At 38.9% G+C, this 20,920-nt stretch overlaps 1 protein-coding gene across 1 annotated transcript in view; it reads right to left on the minus strand.

Moving 5' to 3' along the window:
• Positions 1-385: 385 nt before the first annotated feature.
• Positions 386-20,920, minus strand: part of EPSTI1 (epithelial stromal interaction 1) — a 49,965-nt gene continuing 29,430 nt past the window's right edge. The window contains exons 7-12 of the mRNA XM_064714302.1: positions 15,597-15,690; positions 12,309-12,392; positions 9,503-9,576; positions 7,499-7,596; positions 2,433-2,465; positions 386-1,021 (exon numbers count right to left, since the gene is read on the minus strand). Coding sequence (XP_064570372.1) covers positions 7,509-7,596; positions 9,503-9,576; positions 12,309-12,392; positions 15,597-15,690 — 340 coding nt within the window. The 3' untranslated portion in view covers positions 386-1,021; positions 2,433-2,465; positions 7,499-7,508. The remainder of the gene's footprint in view (positions 1,022-2,432; positions 2,466-7,498; positions 7,597-9,502; positions 9,577-12,308; positions 12,393-15,596; positions 15,691-20,920) is intronic.

Here is a 20,920-nt window from a genome sequence, read left to right on the forward strand (position 1 = left end):
TCATTATGAAGTTTCCATATTGCAAGGGTGATGGAAAAATATCATGCCTGCATGCTGAACAAAATTGTTCTGGAGACCTTTAACTCAGCCTAAGACATAATTGCAAATGCCACAGATACTTTTTCTTTTCTGCATGGTTTATGTAATTTGCACTGTGAACCCTTCTTTTACATTGGTCATATATGATAACTTTTAGAAAGCATTAAAAGGCTGTCATCTGTCTCAGAGACAGGGAGACACAAATTAAATTCCACTGGACTAGAGGGACAAAGAAAAGCAGGAAACTGAAGCTAACATTGGAGTAGTGCTCCCCACTCCTGTAACAGATGTTACCATGGTAAAACAGACAAAGAGAAAAGACACTACATTGTATCACAAAAGATGTGAAGAGATCAAATACATTTCAGTTTTATTTCAAGCTTTATTTCTTTCTTTCATGTTATGTATTTTTCTAAGAACCTATTTAAAAGATACTGTCTACAATGCACATTTTTCTTCTTGAGTGTCTGCTATTGAGTACAAGAGTAAAATAATTTCACAAAACTTCCACAAGAACAAACAGAAAACAAACAAACAAACAAAACCCCAGCAACATTTCTCCTTCTCTTCCCAAAAAACCCCTCTCTACCTGCTTTTTAAGATTGTCTCTGAATTTTTTTTTTTTCTGGGTAAAGAGCAGCAAGTAAACAAAGATATTACTGCAGTTTCTGCAGTCACTTTGTCTTCTTTTCCAGAGTTCATGAAGACTGGGATAATTACATTCTCCATGAGGCAAAACAATTTATGAAAAACAAATTATACATATTCTTATTAAAAATTAAATAGGACTTTCGTAATCAGCTGTTTCAAATATGTATGCATGAATAATGACAGCTAGAAACCAGTCTCTGCAGATTGCTCACGAAGACGGTGTGCAGCTGAAGTCAGGGTAAGAAAAGAATCACAATAAAGAGCAGTTTCTCGGAGCTTTTACGAAGTCATTTGGCGTAGGCCAGATAAAAGTGAATATTTCTGCAATACCCTGTAACAAGAGGGAGAAAAAAGAATTAAAATTTATCTTTTGCAACAAAAACAAAATTCAAAGTCAACTTCTCAAGGATTAATTCCACTGAAAAATAGCCTTCCCTTTCTTCCAACGGGTTTTAGCTTTTAATTATGTAAAGCCTTCATGAAGGGATTTCTATCTTTTTGTAAATTTAATTCACAAAATGTTCTAATTATCTGCAGACATATTAGTAACTCTTTGAACAATATATTGACATAGCAGGCTGAAATGTGTTTTCAGAACAACAGAAAAACAAGGCTTGTACAGTTCATATGTAAATACATGATTGGTATTATACCAATAACAAAGGATCCAATGTGTTGAAGTCCTTCAGCTGTCCACAGCTTATAAAAGGTAGTAGAACTGTGGACTGCAAAAAATAGCCATTTTGCCCCTCCAGGGAATTGCCTTTATCTACACATTGTCATTTTTTGAGTGAATTTGATTACATTTTTAATAAAAATTTTACTTCTCAAAAACCTGAAAGGACAACTCAAGGGAAGCCAACAATATCATTTAGATACTATCTTCAGAATAAAGCCCTGCTGTAAAAGTACTAACGTAACTGTTGGAGTAGCAAATGACGAAGAAAGTCTCAAATCTAGATTTGTGGGAGAAGGGTTGGAAGCAAGGGACTTTTAAAAGTTTGATTATTTTAAATTCCTTTTCATAAAATGCAAGGTCTCAAAAAAAAAAAAAAAAAAAAGAGTTATGTCAAACCCATCTCCTAAGGAACAAATAATCTTTGTCAGTTCCTGAAATTGCTTCAAAAGTTTCCAACCCTGTAAGTAAAGGCTCTGCAGACATAGTTGTATCCGAACTAAGGATTACAGTAGGGAACCCCTTTCAGAAAGGATCATAGATGCAGTGAGTCCTAAGAAAAGGGCATTTTAAAGCAGAGGGTCTGATTTCTCTGATTCAGTAGTGGTGTTTTACTGACAGCCTCCAGTGATATGCATAGTCTCCCTTTTTGTTCATGAACAATGGTTGGAAGAACACAGCCCACAACAGTATCCCTTTCACTTAAGAACACTGAAAGTTTACTAGGTCCTGCACTCCCAGCCACATTCAGCTTTATCTAGGCACAGTCTATGATGCTAGAGAACATGGCTGTAGTGAAGTTTTAGCCTAAATATCAAGGCACTCCCAGAAGATGCTTTCAATGCCATCATCAGCTTTTCTTACCTGCAATTCTTCACAAAAATCATGTTTCAGATTAGATATGTGCCATTGCAGGACTCCCAAACACAGAGTTGGAATGCATTTCTTTTAAGACCCCTTCTCATATTGTTTCAAAATTAAACTACAAAAATTGTCATAATGAAATGTCAAATTCAAAACTAAATTAATACTGACATTGGTCCTATAAAATCCAAATTATTCCTACCTTGCTCCTCCTTTATTCCAAGTAGTTTGACTCCTGGATAAAAATAAAAAATGCATTAGTACAGTACAATGTACAATGTGCAATACAATCACATATTCATGCAAGGAATTATGGTTATCTATTTGTGTGGCGCTTTCTTGATTATTTGAAGTCGTTTTGAAACTCCACTTAAAATAACAAGCAAACTCTTCTCCAAGATTCCAGTCGTAGAAAGAAACATCTTTGATTTGACTTCTAAATAAATAGCAGGATGTATTGACTCAAGAGATAAACATATCTTGCTTCTGCTAGGAGAAAAAAAAAAATCTAGAAGTATTTCAAATATCTTCAGATTCTTAAATCCTTAACCTCACACAATTTGAAAGAGTGAGAAGCTTCTTCTGTTCCTGCCCAGACTGCCACTATTCTCATTTAGGATTCTCAAAGCAAAGAATGATTGAGCTCAAGATCAAGGCAGAAGAAACACATTTGCATATGATGTCTGACAGAGCTAAGTCACTAAACTGAGCTATAGCCTGCCTGGACCTACTCATCTGAGGTCCCTTTATTGATGCTGATACTTCTGCTAAGTATTTTCTATATTTTCTGCCAGGAAAGACAAGCATGTTACTTTTGGTAAAAAGAAAAAACCCAACAAACAAGAAAACAACCAGTTTTAGGAAACAAACCAATAACCTTTTTAACTCAGATTGTACATAGACTAACCAAGTTAAAGCTAAGTTAGTCATATTATTCATTTAAACAAATGTAACCATTGTGGATTGCATTCTGGAACCTTCTTATACAAATATTCTTTTCTCAATATTCCCATGTTAAGTAAAAGCCTTTTCTTTGTTCTGGGAAAGCAGCATTTTTAGTGCAACTTGATCCTTCTCAAAGTATATTGAAGACAGATTGTTTACAAAAACCTGTGACATGCATGCCGGCCTTGTGACTTCAGGGGCCTTTGAGCTGGGGCTCCTTTTGCTGTGCAACAGTAAACTTCATGACTTGTTCCCTCTTCAACTGGTCACAAACAGCATAAATCAAGTGCTGGCTGAGACTCCAAAGAAACTTTCCCATGGGTCATGCTGCAAGAACTAAACAAAGTGCAAACCCACAAACCATGTTTATTCAAAATAGTTTTATCTGTAAATCATATTTCCCCAAAACAAATTTATCCAGCATCTTATTCAGTTCCTGTTCTGCACATGGGAAAGGAAGAGAATGGGGTTTCCTGTCCCACTACACCTGTGTATTCAGGGCATAGTTGCTTTGCACAGCAAATATCTAGAATTATGCATCCACTGAAAAGGCAGAGTCAGCGCTCGAGGGAGCATTTCTCATTCTTATGCATCACACTGGATATAATGGAGACATGAGACACGAGGATGTAATATGCCACCCTGCCTTCTAGATTCTGGGTTTGCTATGGCTCAGAGAGTTTCAGCAAGACAACTAGTATTTAATTGAAGAAGGGTAGACCTATAAATTTCATATGTTCACAATGTGACCTCTCCCCATTTACAGAAAAAACAAAAGGATACTTGACAGTGCCCCATTTTCATGCAAAAAATTAACAAGGTCTCTGTTACAGGCTTGCCATGCATTAGCTTTTGGTCTCTGCAAATCCCTACATACTTGGATATGGGCAAATCCCATGAGGCATTGAATAACAAAATGTGCAACTGTTTAAAAGTTATTCTTTTGTAACAACAAAAGTGCTTTACTGATCATTTGTGCCAAAACAGTGAACAAATACTGTCTCAGTTCTAAGTCCCAGGTGAATCATGATTAAATTAGGAAGAAATTCTTTACTGTGAGGGTGGTGAAATACTGCAGCAGGCTGCCCAGAGAAGCTGTGGATGCCCCATCCCTGGAAGTGCTGAAGGCCAGGTTTTCTGGAGCTCTGAGCAACCTGATCTCATGGAAGGTCCCTGCCCATAGCAGGCAGGTTGGAACTAGATGATCTTTAAGGTCCCTTCCAACCCAAACCATTCTGTGATTCCATTATATGATCTCATTTATTAAACTTGGATATTAAAAGGACAATGGTAATTTTCTTATCCTCCTATCTTGAAAGGTTTATCCTTATGCCAAAGGCAGTGCAAAGGGCATTAAAACTTTCTTGATAGCATACAGCAAGACTCGAGGCTTTCTCAAGGGTGCAGTAGATCACAGATAGAAGCGGAACCTCATTATGTGTTTTCCCATTAAAAATGGAAACTACAAAGCCACCCAGAGAGTGCCCTGGCATTTATAATCAAAAAGGCAGGAGAAATTACAGTCATGAAGATCCTTCTTGACATAACAGCTTATAAATATTCCTAATAAAACACAAAATGTCTGGAGGGGATTTGAATTAATGAAAACTCATTTCCTATTGCTTAGGGGACAATTGGACAATGTAACTGCTCTCCTGCCCTCTTCCCAGACATACACAATATATTCAGCCTCCTCCCCTTTTCTCCATGTCATTTGTGATATCACGTCCCTTTCTGAATCCCCTAGCCCCCAGGACATCAGGGCAGAGCTGCAGCTGCTCTGGAGCCGTGCCCACGCTGATCCGCCAGAGGGCTGCAGTCAAACAATGCAGAGAATGCACCACCCCTCGGAGTGGGCACTGTTTTAGGCTGTCTCCTATGCTAGTCACTGCTTTTCACAAAACACACGGAAATTTAATTATCTCTGAGACTTATAATCCCTTTCAAATTTGGCTAAGATTGGCCAGCAGCTGGGAAATCTTATTACATGGACACAGACAGTGTGATTGTACAAACTTCATTTCTTTAGGAAACCAGGCTAATAGAACCAACAGTGAAAAATAGAGTAGATACATCAACAATAGAGCACAACATTCCGTTTCTGTTAAGTGTGAAGTTTTTGTGACTGTAAGGAGTTCAAACAGGGAAAAAAAATACAAGAGGGAAAGAGAACAAATATTTCCTCTTTGGTGCCATTGCACAGATGGAAGAGGCTCAAAAATTACCTTCAGGTCTTTACTTCGGGAACATTTTTACCTTCTTTTAATCTTAGTGTATAGTCGGACCTGTTTCAGTTAGCTTCCTTGTAATGTAAAATGCCTGGATGCAGACTACATGACTTGCAAGCCCTGCCTGGAGTTCAGCTCTTTTTTTTTAAAACCCCAAAGGAAAGGAGAAGAATCTTGGTATAATCAAAGACACTAAGATTGCTGCCTCCAGCCTATCTTTTGAGAGATTATTTCTCTTTCTTGTACTTGTTACCAATACCCATTTTTTAATTCCTATCCATTATGACATATTCTTTCATATTTTAATCTTTTCCTTCTGAGTTTAGTCTTCAAATCTCACATTATAACATAAAGGAAAAATATATCTAGCATTACCCAGCAGAAGGCATGCTCTTTGGGAGTCATTAAGTAAATAACAGAGTAGGTACATTTATCACTTCCATACTTGGGGTTTTATTGCATTTGTATTGATGCATTAATTGAATTTAAAAAAACCCTCACATAGTCATCTGTTGTTAAAACTGTGCCTAGACTGAGCACACTCATTTGGTGGTACCAACTACCACCCTGTGAAAGAGGGTGTGTGCATCTGGCTAAAGGCAAAGCCCTGCCACCTCTGCAGACAATGGCAAGGTTTCCAGGGGTGAAGGCAGGGGCTCTGATGGAGATGCTCGAGTAAGATGTTGGGGATCTTGGCTGTGTCACACATTTTCCTTGGAGTTTATCAGGAAACAGTACACAAATGGGGATAAAAGACACAAAGCGCCCTCGTTGCCTTTGCTAACCAGAGACTCTCCATCAGACTTTATCTTTTGCACTTTCCCTGTATCAGGTGGCTGTGTCCCGCCTGCAGCCTCTAATTCTGCTATCTGCAGACATGCTGTCCTTCAGGAGGTGGCTCAGGCCTGCCACACACTGTGCTCTCTTACTCACACCCTTTAACTAGCCTGGACATGTGTAACTTGGCTTCCCTCAGCTTCTGGACTGCCTGACATGCTTGGTGTTTCAGATCAGCAAAGCTGCTAATGTCTGCCCACAGACCTGATGGGAGCTTGAGCTGGCATGTCCTGTCTCCTCTCACCAAGACCAAGAACCAGTACAAGCCCCCTGAGCCCAAAGCTTGAAGTGATGAAGACACCCTTTTCCCACTTCCAGTACATGGAAAATCCAGTTGCAAGAATATCTGCTTTTTAGCCTTGACTTTGGAGATGCTTGAACCGAACTCTTCCTGGTATTCACTGGCTAACATACACATCCTCACCAACAAATCCAATTCAAGCTGTTGTATTTTATCAAATAAACACCTTCCTCTACACTGTCACACACACTAAATTCTCTTAGACTCTCATCATTTTGCTTCTCAGTCTTCCTAACTCTTCAATTCCCATACTAGGGTCCTTTCATCAATAGAATTTCAGCCTAATGAAAAATTCCATGATGGGGAATATATATAATTACTTTTTTTTTACACCGAAAAGTGCAATTCTAAACAACAGTCACATTAATGTCTCATTAGGACAGTTGAAAAAATGAATGGATATTTAATAGATTACAGCAAAGATATCTTTTCTTCAAAAATCCTTGCAAATATTGACTTTAAATGAAATGTAGTTGAGCCTTCTTTGTCATAATTTTATATAGGTAAAAAAAGAACAGCTGAACCTGGAAAGATATAGGTAGGTAGATAGATACAGATATATAGATGGGATTTTTTCCCTCCAACTTCAATACCATATTAAAATATTTATAGCATATCCAAGAATCTTTCATTTAAAGACTTTTAAAAAAATCCCTAATGATTTCACTATCCTTGCACTTAACTTAAGGAAGTACCTTGGATGTGACTCCTTGCAGTGAGTACCTCACACACAAGGCCACTGAGTTCTGCTGCAAGAGCAGCTATTCCTCTCTCCTCCGATTTGAAAAGCTTATATTTTAGACAGAATTTCTTCTTGAAAGGTATTAAGGACAGCCAGCCCAGCCGGGGCTGTAAGTTCTGTCAGGCAGACTAAAAACAGACACACAATAGTGTCTGGAGAAAAATTCAATATTTGAACAATCTCATTGCTTCTCCATTCTGTACCAAAAAACTTACCAAGGTGCCATTATTGAGGTAGTCCAGTATATCCAGGGTGGTAGATGTTATTAGGCTGTGTTCTGTTCTGCAGTCGGTCCAGGAAAGCATTATTTACCCTTAAAGTACAATAAAAAATGAATAATGATGGAAGGCAGCTGAGAAGTTCACAAACTACTGATATTAAACATTCTGTGAGTGGCTCTCCCTTCCCATCTGTTCAGGGCCCATCTTCCTGTATTTTTCAGGCAGCATAACCATGGATGGGCATGAGATCAGGTGGACTTAATTTTCAATTCACCAGATGCATCCTTATCCTGGGATCAGCCTGTTGGGAATAAGAGGCATACCTTGGCTGCTGTTCATAATGCACCAAAATTCTCCATAGAAAGATGACCTGTGTACCACCACCCACCATTTTAGGGAGGTTACATATTTTGACTAACTCACTAAGATTACCTAAGTCACCTTAGGTAGTATTTCAGCTTTCAGTGCACAAGGAAATTTCTAGAAGTACTGATTCCTAATAAAAAATGGAAGAACACACTTAAGCTTGTTACTAAGAGAGACAATTTATGCAGCTGAAAACTTTCTCTTCCATCCAGCTGCGAAATTCTAGCATTTTCTTGCATTACTCTACCAATCTGGAAAGCATGGACAAATACACAGTTTTCCTCAATTTGTTTTAAATATTTTCACATTGGGATTGTTCAACATGCAGAGGAGAAGCCTACGGGGTGACCTTACAGCAGCCTTTCAGTATTTAAAGTGGGCTACAAGAGAGATGGACGGGGACTTTTTACAAGGGTATGTGATAAAGGGCAAGGGAGAATGGCTTTAGACTGAAAGGGGGTAGATTTAGATTGGATATTAGGAAGAAATTCTTCACTATGAGGGTGCTGAGGCACTGGCACAGGTTGCCCAGAGAAGCTGTGCATGCCCCATCCCTGGCAGCGCTCCAGGCCAGGCTGGGTGGGGCTCTGAGCAGCCTGGTGGAGTGGAAGGTGTCCCTGCCTATGGCAGGGGGGTTGGAGCTAGATGACCTTTAAGGTCCCTTCCAACCCAAACCATCCTATGATTCTCTGGAAAACTGTGTCTTTTTCTCCTTGATTACTGCTTAGGACTGACACACGTTTAGACACGACTGTTGTTTTAATGTTCTACAATGGTGTTGGTAAGAATGAGATAAAAAGGAAAATACTGGGTTATTTCTGCCTCTGCATATGAGATGGACTGAATCAAAAATCCTTCATTAACTTCTATGGGTAATTATTTCAAACTCTTTGCTAGAGAAAAAAAAGAAATTAAAGCAGTCTGAAGAGTGGTTGCCTACAGAAGTAGGCATTTTTAAAAATATTTACATAATGATTTAAAAAAAAGAAACAAATATTGTTTTTACTTTTGAGCCTGAGCATTGTATCTTTTTACTAGAAGAACACAAAGCTGAGAATAAAGTTGTGCTTCAGGATAATGAAAAGTCCATTAAGTGACAGAAGTGGAAGATGAGAAGTGTGGAGCACAGAGAGGTCACAGCAGTGGGAAAGAAATGCAGCTGCAGAAGGCCTTGCTGCACTGCAGGTTCCATCTGAATCGATACCAAGTCCCAGATTTAGCTCTGCCTGCTAACCTCAGAGACAGTCAGCCACAAGATGCAGCATGGACAAAGCAGACCATTCTAAAAGAAATAAAAATATAGATATAAAAATATATGGATATCTAGGTTCATATACAGATACACAGATAAAGTGTGTATCCTCCATAAATCTATTAATTGCTTCCACTCTATGCTGTGTCCTATGCTGATAGGACAAAAAAAGTGAAAAAGGCACTCTGGGTCATTCTGCATGCAGTGAACAGCTGTAATAATGGATATTAGTGGCTCACAGTGGAAAGCAAAGCTAAACCAGAGATGAGGTCAGGGATCCTCATTGCAATAGCCTTCTGAAACACGAGTGCCTGTATTTTGAGACCCTTTCCACGTGGAAATTCAATTCCAGTGTATTTTGCATTTTTTTTGCATCTTACCTCCTCTGTTCATTTTTTAGTGTTCTTGTCCTGGTTTCCTCTTCCTGCTTTTGTTTAAATTCCAATAATTCAGCCTGGCAATGATAAAAATGAAAAACAAACAAATAAATAAATAAATAAACTAACTTACTTTTAATTAACCTAATTTTAATTACTTATGCTGCAAACCTTATTAATTCTACATGATGCTAACCTCAGTTAAAGTCAGAACTTCTCTCAGCTGCATTTTCCTTATGCGACAGCACTATGTTAAAAACTGAGCTGGTTTTTCTGTTCAGCATGTGGATATTTTTTTGTTTGTGCCCTGAAAAGTGGCAAGTTACAGGATTCAGACATTTAGAGTCCTACATTTAAGGGGGCATGCCAGATACCAGTCTGCTTCCCCTTGTCCCAAAACACAGATTTGAATTTCAGAGGGGGATGAAAGCCAAAGTGAGGAGCAGACACAGCTGCCATGCCCACAGAGGAAGAGAATGTCCTTCACCTCCTGCCTCTGCAGAGTGCAAGCAGGAGAGGAGATCTGGGCTATGTGATGTGGTGTGTCACCTCCTGCTCCCTGGGGCTCCCTTCAGGGTGAGGAGGGAAAAGGGAGCTTGTTGAAAATGGTGTGCTGGGAACATACACAAGCCCCCAGCTTTGCAGCCTTACGTGGTATTAAGGTATATAAACAGTGTCAAAGGGAATTCATTTTGGAGGAGAGTTTGCTCATGCAATTTTAGCCAAAACTGTGAAGGAAACACAACTGGCATGACTGTGATCTGTATGTGTGCTTGTTTGTCCAGCTCCTTCTGCCTGCAACGCACCCAAGAGATTACAGACCTTTGTGCAAAGGAGATTTGGGCTTCTAGGGCAAGGGGGAAGGCATAGGAACAGACCCATCTTTTATATTTTCCATAGCAACTGCACAGCAGTAGAAATAGAAACTAAAATAAAATGATGTACTTAGATAAAAGCTTCAATAACTGAATGGAACCACATGACTGGGTTTTTTTTTAAAATCAATTTAAGTGGAACATTAAGTAAAAACTATGCAATAAATGTATGGAGAAAATCAATAACTGAGAATGTGTTGTGTATCAATATTTGTCTAGCCCTAAAAGAAGAAACAGGATTAAGAAATAAAAAAGCCAACCTCAATTTTCACTATTTTAAATAACTATTCAACCTGAAAATTAAAACTCAGTATCTGACTTTCCAATATGCCGACTCCTCTCTCGGAGTAATGTTCTGAAATATATTGTGTGTATATGATGCAGTGTTCAAAGTGTACTGAAAATTTCTAAATCAAGCAATACATACTAAAACCTGTTCTGAAGAAAAAAAGGGAACTGACAATACCTACACATTTTATAGCTACGCTGTGCTAGGAGGTACACACAAGACAGAATTCACAATTACTTTAATAAATATTAGTTTGAAGTAGAAACGAGCCAACATATATCTGAGGGACAATTATTGGAGCCCTTAAAATCCATATTATTTACAGTGGGTTTGCAAGTAGCGCATTACTCTGCACAATAGGTAGCAGCAACTGTGAAGGCAAGGAGACCTTGGAACCACATAACAAACAAGAGCAGCCTTAGAAGCCAATACCTCCTTAGAAACCCATGGAAATTGCTGAAGAGTCTACAGCTCTACACAAGTCCCTTAAACCAAACCCATAAATTAGGGGTGTGCTAATTTACATCTGTAGTAATTTTCTATTTGGAAGGATCCATGTACAGACTACAACAGGAACCAGCCTTAGACCTATCCAGGCTGGTTTTCAAATATTTTTCCTATGTATAGGTTCTGAGAGTAAGCATATACCTGATGGGATAGCAATGAAGAGACTCCCTTGTGCTCCACCTTTTTTTCCCCAGTACTATAGTTATTAGAATACTGTGAAATGAGGACACATCCCCAACATGTAAAGAAAGATATCAGTGACAGGGAATAAGTAACTTCTCCAGTTCTAGAAGAAACAGTGTTTGGAATTTGTTGTGCTAAAATTCTTCCACTGGGAAAGAAGCTTAACATTAATTTGGATGTTAGTAACAGCAGAGGCACAGCAAGTGGCTCAGCACTTGCTCACATATTTTCAAATTATTTGCTAGATTTTCAAGTGCTGCCCTCCCCGTACTTTCACAGTCAAACCCGGAGCCAAGACAGGTAACTTTGCAGAGTGTCATCACCTTTGGTAGATGGACTTTATCTGGATATGGTACCTAAATCTATACCAGAGGGACTACACAATTCAGGCAATGCATGATGCATACAGAGAATATGGAGTTCAAAGTTGCACTTATGGAATGCCTGCTTTTTAGACAATTCAAAACTCTTTAGTTAGGTAGTCAGAAAGGGCACAGAGAGGCATACTATAATTAACAGGAAATCTGAGCATTTCCACATCCCCATTTGAAAAAGCAGGGCCCATGGCCCTCAATTCTCTAGAAAGAGACAATTCAGAAAGATCATCCTAATTTCCTCAGTAAGACGACTTATGCCTGCAAGACAATAAGCTGGTTTCCTTACCCTATGAAATCGGTTGCCATGGTCAAAAAGCCCTCTCCACAATTATTCAAGTGAAGAGGTGAAAAGGAGCTCATTTTCCAGATGCAAACAGCCTTGAACTCAGAAGATAATTGTCCTGTCCCTGTTCAAATTTTACAGCTTGACTCATCTCTCTCACAATATTTGAAAACAGTGACTGAATCACCTTTGCTAAAGACAAGCTCTGTGCATAGTCTACAAGTAATCAGTGTATTTAATTGGTTTCACAGCATGCAAAAATGATACAATATGTAAACTGTTAATGTATAATTACCTTTCTCTGTTGTTCTTGCTTCATTTCCTCTAATCTTCTGTTTTCATCCTCTCGAAGAGCCTGCTTATAAGCATGGCTTCTTTTCTATTGTTCAGCAGAAAATAAAAATATATTAGTGTGGTGAGAGCAGGGCCAAACTCCCAAAACTTATTCTCAAATTGTTACATGGGTAATTAACAAACACAAATGGTTGAATGATTCCAGTTATTTAAGAAACAGATTAGTCTCAAGACTGGAATTTAAACAAGAAGAGGCCTAGAGCCTCTCAGTCATTCAGTTTGGTAGAATGTCCACCTGTGCATTACACTCAGGTAGTCACAGCAAGTGCTATTCTGTGTCCCAGTGACAACCATGAAGATATCCTGAGCAGTCAGAAAACACAGTCAGGATATATGCTAATGAGATGGGGAATTCTGGGAAGAAAGAAAAGTAATGAAAATATAACCAAGATTAAAAAGCAGAATGGAAGCCCTGTAACAGAGGGAACACAGAACTTTTTTTGTGGAGGTAGGGCAACAGGAGAGATCAAACCTGCTGTTATTTGTGAAGCATCAGGAAAATTGAAAATGTGAACTACACATCATGAATAATGTAATAACTGTGCAATAGGTTTTCATTACAATAACTAGCCCTGGTCTTTCACAAGTTGTAATTGTTTGCAAAAAGCCAATCTACAATTAGGGTCTTAGAGGATCCTTAGGATAGTGTACACTGGAACTTCTACTGTAAAGTCTTTGAGGAGAGATGTAGGGTAGCACACTAAAAAATGAGCCAGTATAATTTAATACAAGAATTGTGCAGTTTGACTTAAGTGAGGGATTTTTTACAGGTCTACAGACTATTTCCAAAATTTGATATATGCATGCAGAACGACACCATTAAAACAACACACACATAATTTGCTAAAAAGACTGAATAGAGAAAGCAATTATTAATAGCTCAATTTTGAGCTGGGAGAAGTTGCTACATGTGTCCAGGGAGACTCATTCTGGGTCCGATATTATTCATTACTCTCTGTAATGGTTTGGAGAATTGTGTGGAGAATATGTTAATCAAGTTGGAAGACAATAAAAATCTACACAGGATTGGTCACACTTTGAAAGACAGGATTAAAATTAATTATGAGCTTGAGTAAATAAGCAGGCCCAAAAAGTCATCAATGACAGAGACACTCAAAAGAACTCAAATTTGTTCATGGATGTGAAGTAACATTTGGCAAGGATAGTTGAGCTAGGTGTGCTGAATTAACACCACTATCCAAGAAATGATGTGAGGGGAAAAAAACCTTGATCTGCATCACATTGTCCCAGACTGTTTTCAGAACAAGTTTTTCAAATTTAAAAAAATCACGCACATGTATGTATATTCCCCCTTTTAGCATGCATTTTAGGCACGTTGTAAGCTTATCACACTTCACTATTTCAAATACATTGTTCCTGAATCTTTTAATTACTTCACACAAAGGACATGTTCAAGGTAACATCCAAATTAGAGTCCTAGTTTTCCTACTGGTTTAGCATTTTGGTGCTATGCCCAGTTTATTTAGATAAGAACTCACATGTTATGTCCTTTGGTTTCCTGGCTCAGAGGCTGTGCCTATGCCTATAGACTGGACCTCATCCAAGCTGGTAGGGAAGACTTTGCTAATGGCATTGCTGCATTACGAACAAGTGATTATTTGATTCACAAAGCTACAGAAATGCAGCCACACAAAAGACAAGTCAGCTAGTCAGCTAGTACTAAAGAACAGTACAGATAAATGATGTATTTTATCTGCTAGGACACTAGCAGAGTGAAAGATGAACTATGGGATGTAATTTGACACAACTCTTTGAGAAACCTGTCAAAACATGGAATGAGAAAGCCACACATAGGTAGGTGAAGCAGAGGGCCAAGGCTAAATGTAGGACCTGTACAACTGAAACAGTTCAGTGCTCCTTCAGCCATCCACCCACTTTGGTGTGGATGTGAAGACAGCACACCAAAATGCTGAAATCCAAGTCAGTCACGGGGACATGAGCTCACTCGTCTTCACAGTTCAGTTCTCATATCGTACAAAAGCTGCAGAGCCAGGCCTCCCCTACCAAAGAGCTAACTCCCACTGTTTGAAGTGTTGGATGCTCCAAGAGGGAGGTAGAAGTGGTTTCAAGACATCTTTTGTCCCTTTCCATATCCCTTCATCTTGGTTGTTCACCCAGGACTACCAAATACATTCCAAAAGCCACTCTCCTATGATTGACCTTCTGTCCAACAGTGCTGGGCAGAAATTGGCACTTTCTAGCTACATATCTGCCCACACTTGCTGAAATGTCTTTAGGGTCTTCAGAGATACAAGATATCTAGAAGAATTAAAGGGGAATGGGACCAATTTTCAGTATCAGCTTCCTTTTCCTGAAATGAAAACCAGGAAGAAATACTAGAGGCAAGACAGATGTGCCATATATCCTGTTGGCATTCATTTCTATAAAGGGAGGATTTTTTTTTTCCATTTCTAAGTCATCTGAAGAAATATGAAGGCAAATCTTTCCTTCCTGTTACCCAACAGTTGGTGCTCAAGACTATACAACAGAGGGCTGCCCAGATACTTCCATAATTCTGCTCAGTTGCTTCCAATGTTAATTTCTGTCTGCTTGGCTCCCTGTTCTCTGTCCTTCCCCAGTTACAAACCTCACCACAGGAGAAATACTTGTCTTTTAGGGTTAATACTCCTCACTGAAACTTTCTACATTAGTAGGAAAGCTTGATTTAGACATGAAGAGACTAATTGTATGTGGAAAAGCCTCTTAGAGCCAATAAGAATAATGAAATTGAAGCAATACTTTATCTATTTCCCAATCACACTGATACTTACCAGACTACTTCAAACTGGGACAAAGACCCCAAGCAGTGTATGGAATCACTTTTAGGATGCATTGAGGAAACAAGCTTCTCTTTCGACTGAATTTTTAATGCAGTAAAGCATCTGCTGACATTAATTTATTGAGATTTCATAAAAGCTTACCACCAGTGGATGGGTACAGGGCATACTTAAGATTCTTATCTAACTTTAGAATATAAATCTGGTTCTCATTTATCAGAAAGAGATCTGTGAGTAGTCCTCTACTATGTGGAATACCCTGCCAGTGTGGAAGAGACAAGGTGGGCAGACTCATTCATCCAGAAATGCTCCTTGGTACTCACTGAGTTAGGACTCAGCAATTAAGCTCAATTAGGATATTCTAACATTACACTATTGACAGCACCTGGAAAGCAGATAGAAAATACAGCACATGCTATGGTTTTGCTTACCCATGCTGTAGATTCTGGGCCAGGATTAGCAATCTGACAGGAATCACTCTTTGGCAAACCCACGTCCAATCTGTTCAGTAATTCATTGGTTTTGCTATGAAGAAATTCAATCCAAATAGAATTGTTAGTGCCTCCATAAAAATAAACACAGCTTTTTATTCCACCCTTGGAATCTAGCCTAGACATTTTATCATGTGTCTGCTGAAAAACATCACAGGTAGAAAAAAAAAGGTTATGGAAACAGACAAATGGGACAGAGGATACAGAACACACACTGTGGATAAGACATTTGCTGGGATGATTTTTTAAACAAACAATAATGGTCATTTGCATATTTGGGGTGTACAAGGGCTATGCTTTCCTCATTGTAAAGCTTCTGTACAACAGACTCACATATCACTGGACTTCATGAGGATGCCAACTGCTTCACGGAATTGTTGCAAATCCTTCTACGAGATCCATAAATCTCAGCTAAGTACTTTAAAGATTATTTTCAGGAATTTTCCTTCACAGTTAATACAATGCAGCCTTACAACAGATTACTTTATCAAGCAGAAAGGCTTTCAAGCATTTTGTAACAAGAAAAAAAATGCTTGTCTTTAGTTAATGCACAACATTTTCATTTCTTATTCTGGCAAGGGCAATTTTCTTTTTCCAGCTGCATGCCTAACGAACCCAGTTTCAAAGTAGCATCACATTGCTCACAGTTCTACCAAGTACAATTAAACAAGGTCACAAACAAAAACAAAGGATGGGAGTTTGTGTGCTGTGGTGAGGAATCAGTTTCTTAACCTGCACACCCAGGCACGTATATTGAAGTCTTTTCTCACTCAAAGAAACAGAGTTAAAGAGGCAATTTTATTTCTGTGTACAGCTTTGGAAAACATGAAAGCACTGAAGTGAGAGCAGAAAAACTGCTTCAATAGATATTGAAAGCAAAGATTTACTCTTCTCACAGGGCACCCAGCTAGCTCTGTGCAGGGGAAGATGCCACTACCAAAGACTTAAAGTTAGAGAAAAAGCATTGGCTGCTGAAGACTTTGAAGATTTTGATTAACAGATGAAACAGACTACCAAGTGGGTTTTATATTTCACTCCATGATCTAAAACTGTGAGTAAATACTTTATTGGTAAAATGTCCTGCTGGTCAGTGAGGAGTGATATATTGAGAAGTTGGGAAAAGGAACAAGAAACCACAAGCTCTTCTCTGCTACTCTACATAATACAAAACCATGTTACCACTTCAGGTACAAAGTACTTGCTCAAATTCTAGCAAGTCAGGCTTTTAGAGTCTCACCACTCCCAGTTCACTCCCTTTCCTCCATTACCTGGGTAGTTAACAGACCTTGGACAATGCACAATAAGGAAAGAACCAGATGAAACACTGTTTTCCCTGATCTACAAAGTACTTGTGCTTAAAGGTTGAACAAATTAATAGTCTTCTTATACAAGTGTTAAGCACTCATTTTTTTTCCATGAAAGATGAGTTATTAAGTGGTAAGATTGCACAAAGTAATTTTGGGAACGTGAAGATTTAAATTGCATATTTTGTGTTTCTCTACCTATGCTAAAACTGATCAAATAACTATTTATTTCTATACCAGGAAGACTAAGAACTCCTACAAAAAATCTGGAGTATATTTTAAAAGGTTGAAGCTCTGTGAAAAAATATGGGGCAACTTGGTGCTATACCTAGTTGCTCTAATTCCTTATTGATGACAAGAGAATTAAATGGAGTATGTGGAATTTCTCATTATTTGCATAAAAATGTGGTGGAGGCCATTGAATTTCGCAGATCAGCAGACTGATAGGTGAAAAGCTTACTCAGTTTTAGTATCAGAAAAGATGATTACAAGAGTGGAAGCAAATAAAGTTCCTCAACAAGACTGTGCATTGCCTTTGATTAGAGAAACACCTGATTTCATCAAATTCACAAGAAAGGAACTCAGATTTCTGAATTTTCTGATGGAAGACAAGTCAGGTCTTATATATGTTAATCTGTTGTGTGTCATCTCTGTGGAAGCCTAGCAATGCACCCAGGGTTGCCAGACAAAGTCTGAATGGTATTTTTCATAATACTAAACCTGTAGTCATAACAATGCAGAGTGTAGCTTAAACCAGGCTCCACGAAAAGAGAGAATTCAGGGAGAGGACTGTTCAATTCATGTTCTAGAAAGGAAAGTAGTATCTCCAGAAGGAAACCAGCATATCAGTACTCAGACAGCCGGAGCAACATCTCATTCACTCTTTAAAACTTCAAGAGCTAATCAAAAATGCTAAAAAGTGTTCCTCTAAACTTAGTAACATTAAGGAAAGAATAGCATGAGATGAAAAAATTTACTTGAATACAGCAGAATCCTGATACCCTTCAAACACAGCTAGGCAAAAGGAGATACAAGATTTAGACTAACCAAGCAGGCACCCTCCTAACAGGCTGCTAGCCTGAGGTCTGGCTACCCCTAAGCATCGGTCTGAAAAGCAGAGAACCACTGATACTATGGTTAAGCTGGAGTGATCTTATGAGCGTATTTTATCTTGGTAGCCCTGTCTCCCATTACAACATTGGGAAAAATACCTTTTGCTGTGTTAATTAAAACAGCTTCCTCCCATACTGGTGTGCTTAACAGCACCAAGCACTACTCTTAGCATGGCAACTCAGCATCTACAGTTTGGTAACTATTCCTGGAATAGTTTTGACCTGTCCCAAACAGCACTTTTGCAAATAACTCCTGGGTTCTGTCCAGGAATAAATATCAACTGCAGCTCCCAATAGGCATTTTAGATGCTACCACACCATTTTGGGAGGTAAAGAAGTTTTCTAGCAATGAAAGCAGGCACTCTCAGGCCTGTTGGCCTTAGAAATGACAGTGATTGACAGTGTTAAATTTATCAGTACAGATACAGAGGTGGAGGAATGAAGCACAATACTGGATTTGAGGTCTGAATAACTCTTAAGAGCTGTCAGGGGAAAATACTAACTATGCTGGCAGGGCCATTGAGTAATGTGCTAGAAGGGGCTGGTGAGGACCAGTGGAAGTCCGTGGTGCAGATGCTCTCTGTGGGTCCTTGGATATACAGCTTTACATTCCACAGCTACTCTTCAGGCAGAGGCCTTAAAAAAAAACCAAAAAAAAAAAAACAAAAAAAAAACCTGCTGCTATGCAAAACCCTTTATTTGATGCTCAACAAGTACGTGTAAGGTGCACAACCATGAATTTGCTAGGTGTTCCACTGAGAAAGGTGTAATTCAAGCAGCCTGCACTCACAAGCTCTTTGTGAGCCCACATGCATTTCTTCCTGTTTGGGACTATTGCCACCTACATTCCCACTAGGGTGAGATGAGGGGATGGTTATGAAAGCCAGAGTGGGCTAAGGTTCCTCTGGCCTGTGTAGGAGTTCACATGATTCAACAGGATCACCAGCCCTGACAGCTGAGAAGCACACAACTCCACAATTGACTCCAGAATGCAAATGTGAAAGATCTGAAGACCCACAATGATCTTGTTGCAAGATCCAAGGTCTAAATTCCTCTGCAGAATAAGGTCTTCAATTTTGTGTGTCTATTGCTTTTAACTACTGTCACATCCACAAGGATAACAAAAGTCTTTAAAACGATTATCCTTAGGGACATGAATAAGAATATGGACTCAGGCGCCAGAATTTTCCTCCATCCAGGAGTCGCACAGCACCACTTGCTAAGCTTTTCATTTGAGACTGTATTCCTCTCAGAACAAAGACAGAAAGAAAATAATTTTTTCTGCCTACAAATAAAGTTCTCAGCTTTAAGTCTGTTTTACAGACTAACATTAAAAATGCATTAATTAAAATGGTTCTTGTAATCTTCATTAATTTTCCCCAATGGAACCAGTGGCAGTTAATTCTTTTGCTTTAATTGATGGATATTGAAATGCCAGTATACCAAAAAATATACTGGCTTTTATGCCAGTATATTGGGGAAAAAAAGGCAGCACAATACTTTTTTATGTATCATAAATCTATTTATTTCTCTTGACAATTTGTAAAATATAATGGCCAATTCTTACTACTACAGAAAACAAGACAGCTCATGAACTTCTTGTTTGCTCAAGCTGCAGGATCTCCACCACTACAATTCTAATGAACATCCACAAGTATGCTAAGAACATTCAAAAATAGTAATAAAAAAAAAAAAAACAAAATAAAGAACTCCAAAGCAGGTAAATCATCATAGCCATTGCAAAGAGTAGACAACTTGAGTAGCCACTAAGACCATAGAAGAAGCATTTAGTGCTGAATGACTTGGACTCATAAGCTTCCAAAATAATTGCCTGTGACTCTTCACCATTTTCTTCCAACTCATCTAGAAAACTAAGAAGCAGGCATACTGCATATATAATGCTAGTTTCACACATCTACCCAGAATTTTCATGATAATTTTTAAAAATAGCAGGACTTGCCCTCTCTGAAAAGAAAAACAATCCAACAACAAAAACTCAACCCCAAATTTAATTCAAGACATCTTTCTGCAGCACCAGCAATTATATCTACAACTTCTTCTCACTCCAACATACTTAATTGGCTAAGCATAACAACTTCCTCAACTTTTGCAGAAATTAAGAGCAGTTGCATAACCATGCAAAGGCTTACCCAGAAGAAATGCTGCCCTTCATTTCAGTAAGGTCCATGGTGGCTGTGTTTTCACTGGTGCCCTTGTTCCTTCCCCAGTGAGAGCTCTGCCTTGTGCATTGCCATGTGCATCTTAGTCAGGCATTTGCTGTGACCCACAAGTTAGGCTGGCTGGTACCAGGGCCACTGGTCTAACAAAACCAAATGTTAAAATAGGAGAAGCTGTCCAACACTTTCTTGGTTGGAAGATGGAGAAAGTCCCTCCAAAGGGAGGTGTAGTTGGGACTTTTGCTACTGAAAATAATTTGGTAAAGTGGGAATGAAGCTGGGGGCCAATAATAGTGTTTGTGAAAATAATCCCACCAAAGACACATGGCTTTTGCTAGTACACAGTTACATATGCTTCCGCTCACATCCCCTCCTCCTTCCAGAGGTGTACCACAGCCAGTTTACTCAGTTTAAATAAATTCAGAAGGTTACAAGCAACTGTCCTGCTTCCCATAGCTGGACCATGATAAGGGACAAGGTAGTAAAAACACTTCTGTTTGTCAGCAAAAAACATGCCTTCAACTCCACTGGGATCATGGTTCTCCTGTACCTCGATTCTTATCCTGAGCTGCAGGACAGAGTCCACTTTTTGGGTAAGAATAATACGCAAACATCAGCCATGTCCAAAATTGCCAGTGTGAACTAATGTTCATTTCTGGAGTGTGTGTAGG

This window comes from Zonotrichia leucophrys, chromosome 1, assembly GCF_028769735.1.
Source record: "Zonotrichia leucophrys gambelii isolate GWCS_2022_RI chromosome 1, RI_Zleu_2.0, whole genome shotgun sequence".
Classification (NCBI taxonomy): domain Eukaryota; kingdom Metazoa; phylum Chordata; class Aves; order Passeriformes; family Passerellidae; genus Zonotrichia; species Zonotrichia leucophrys.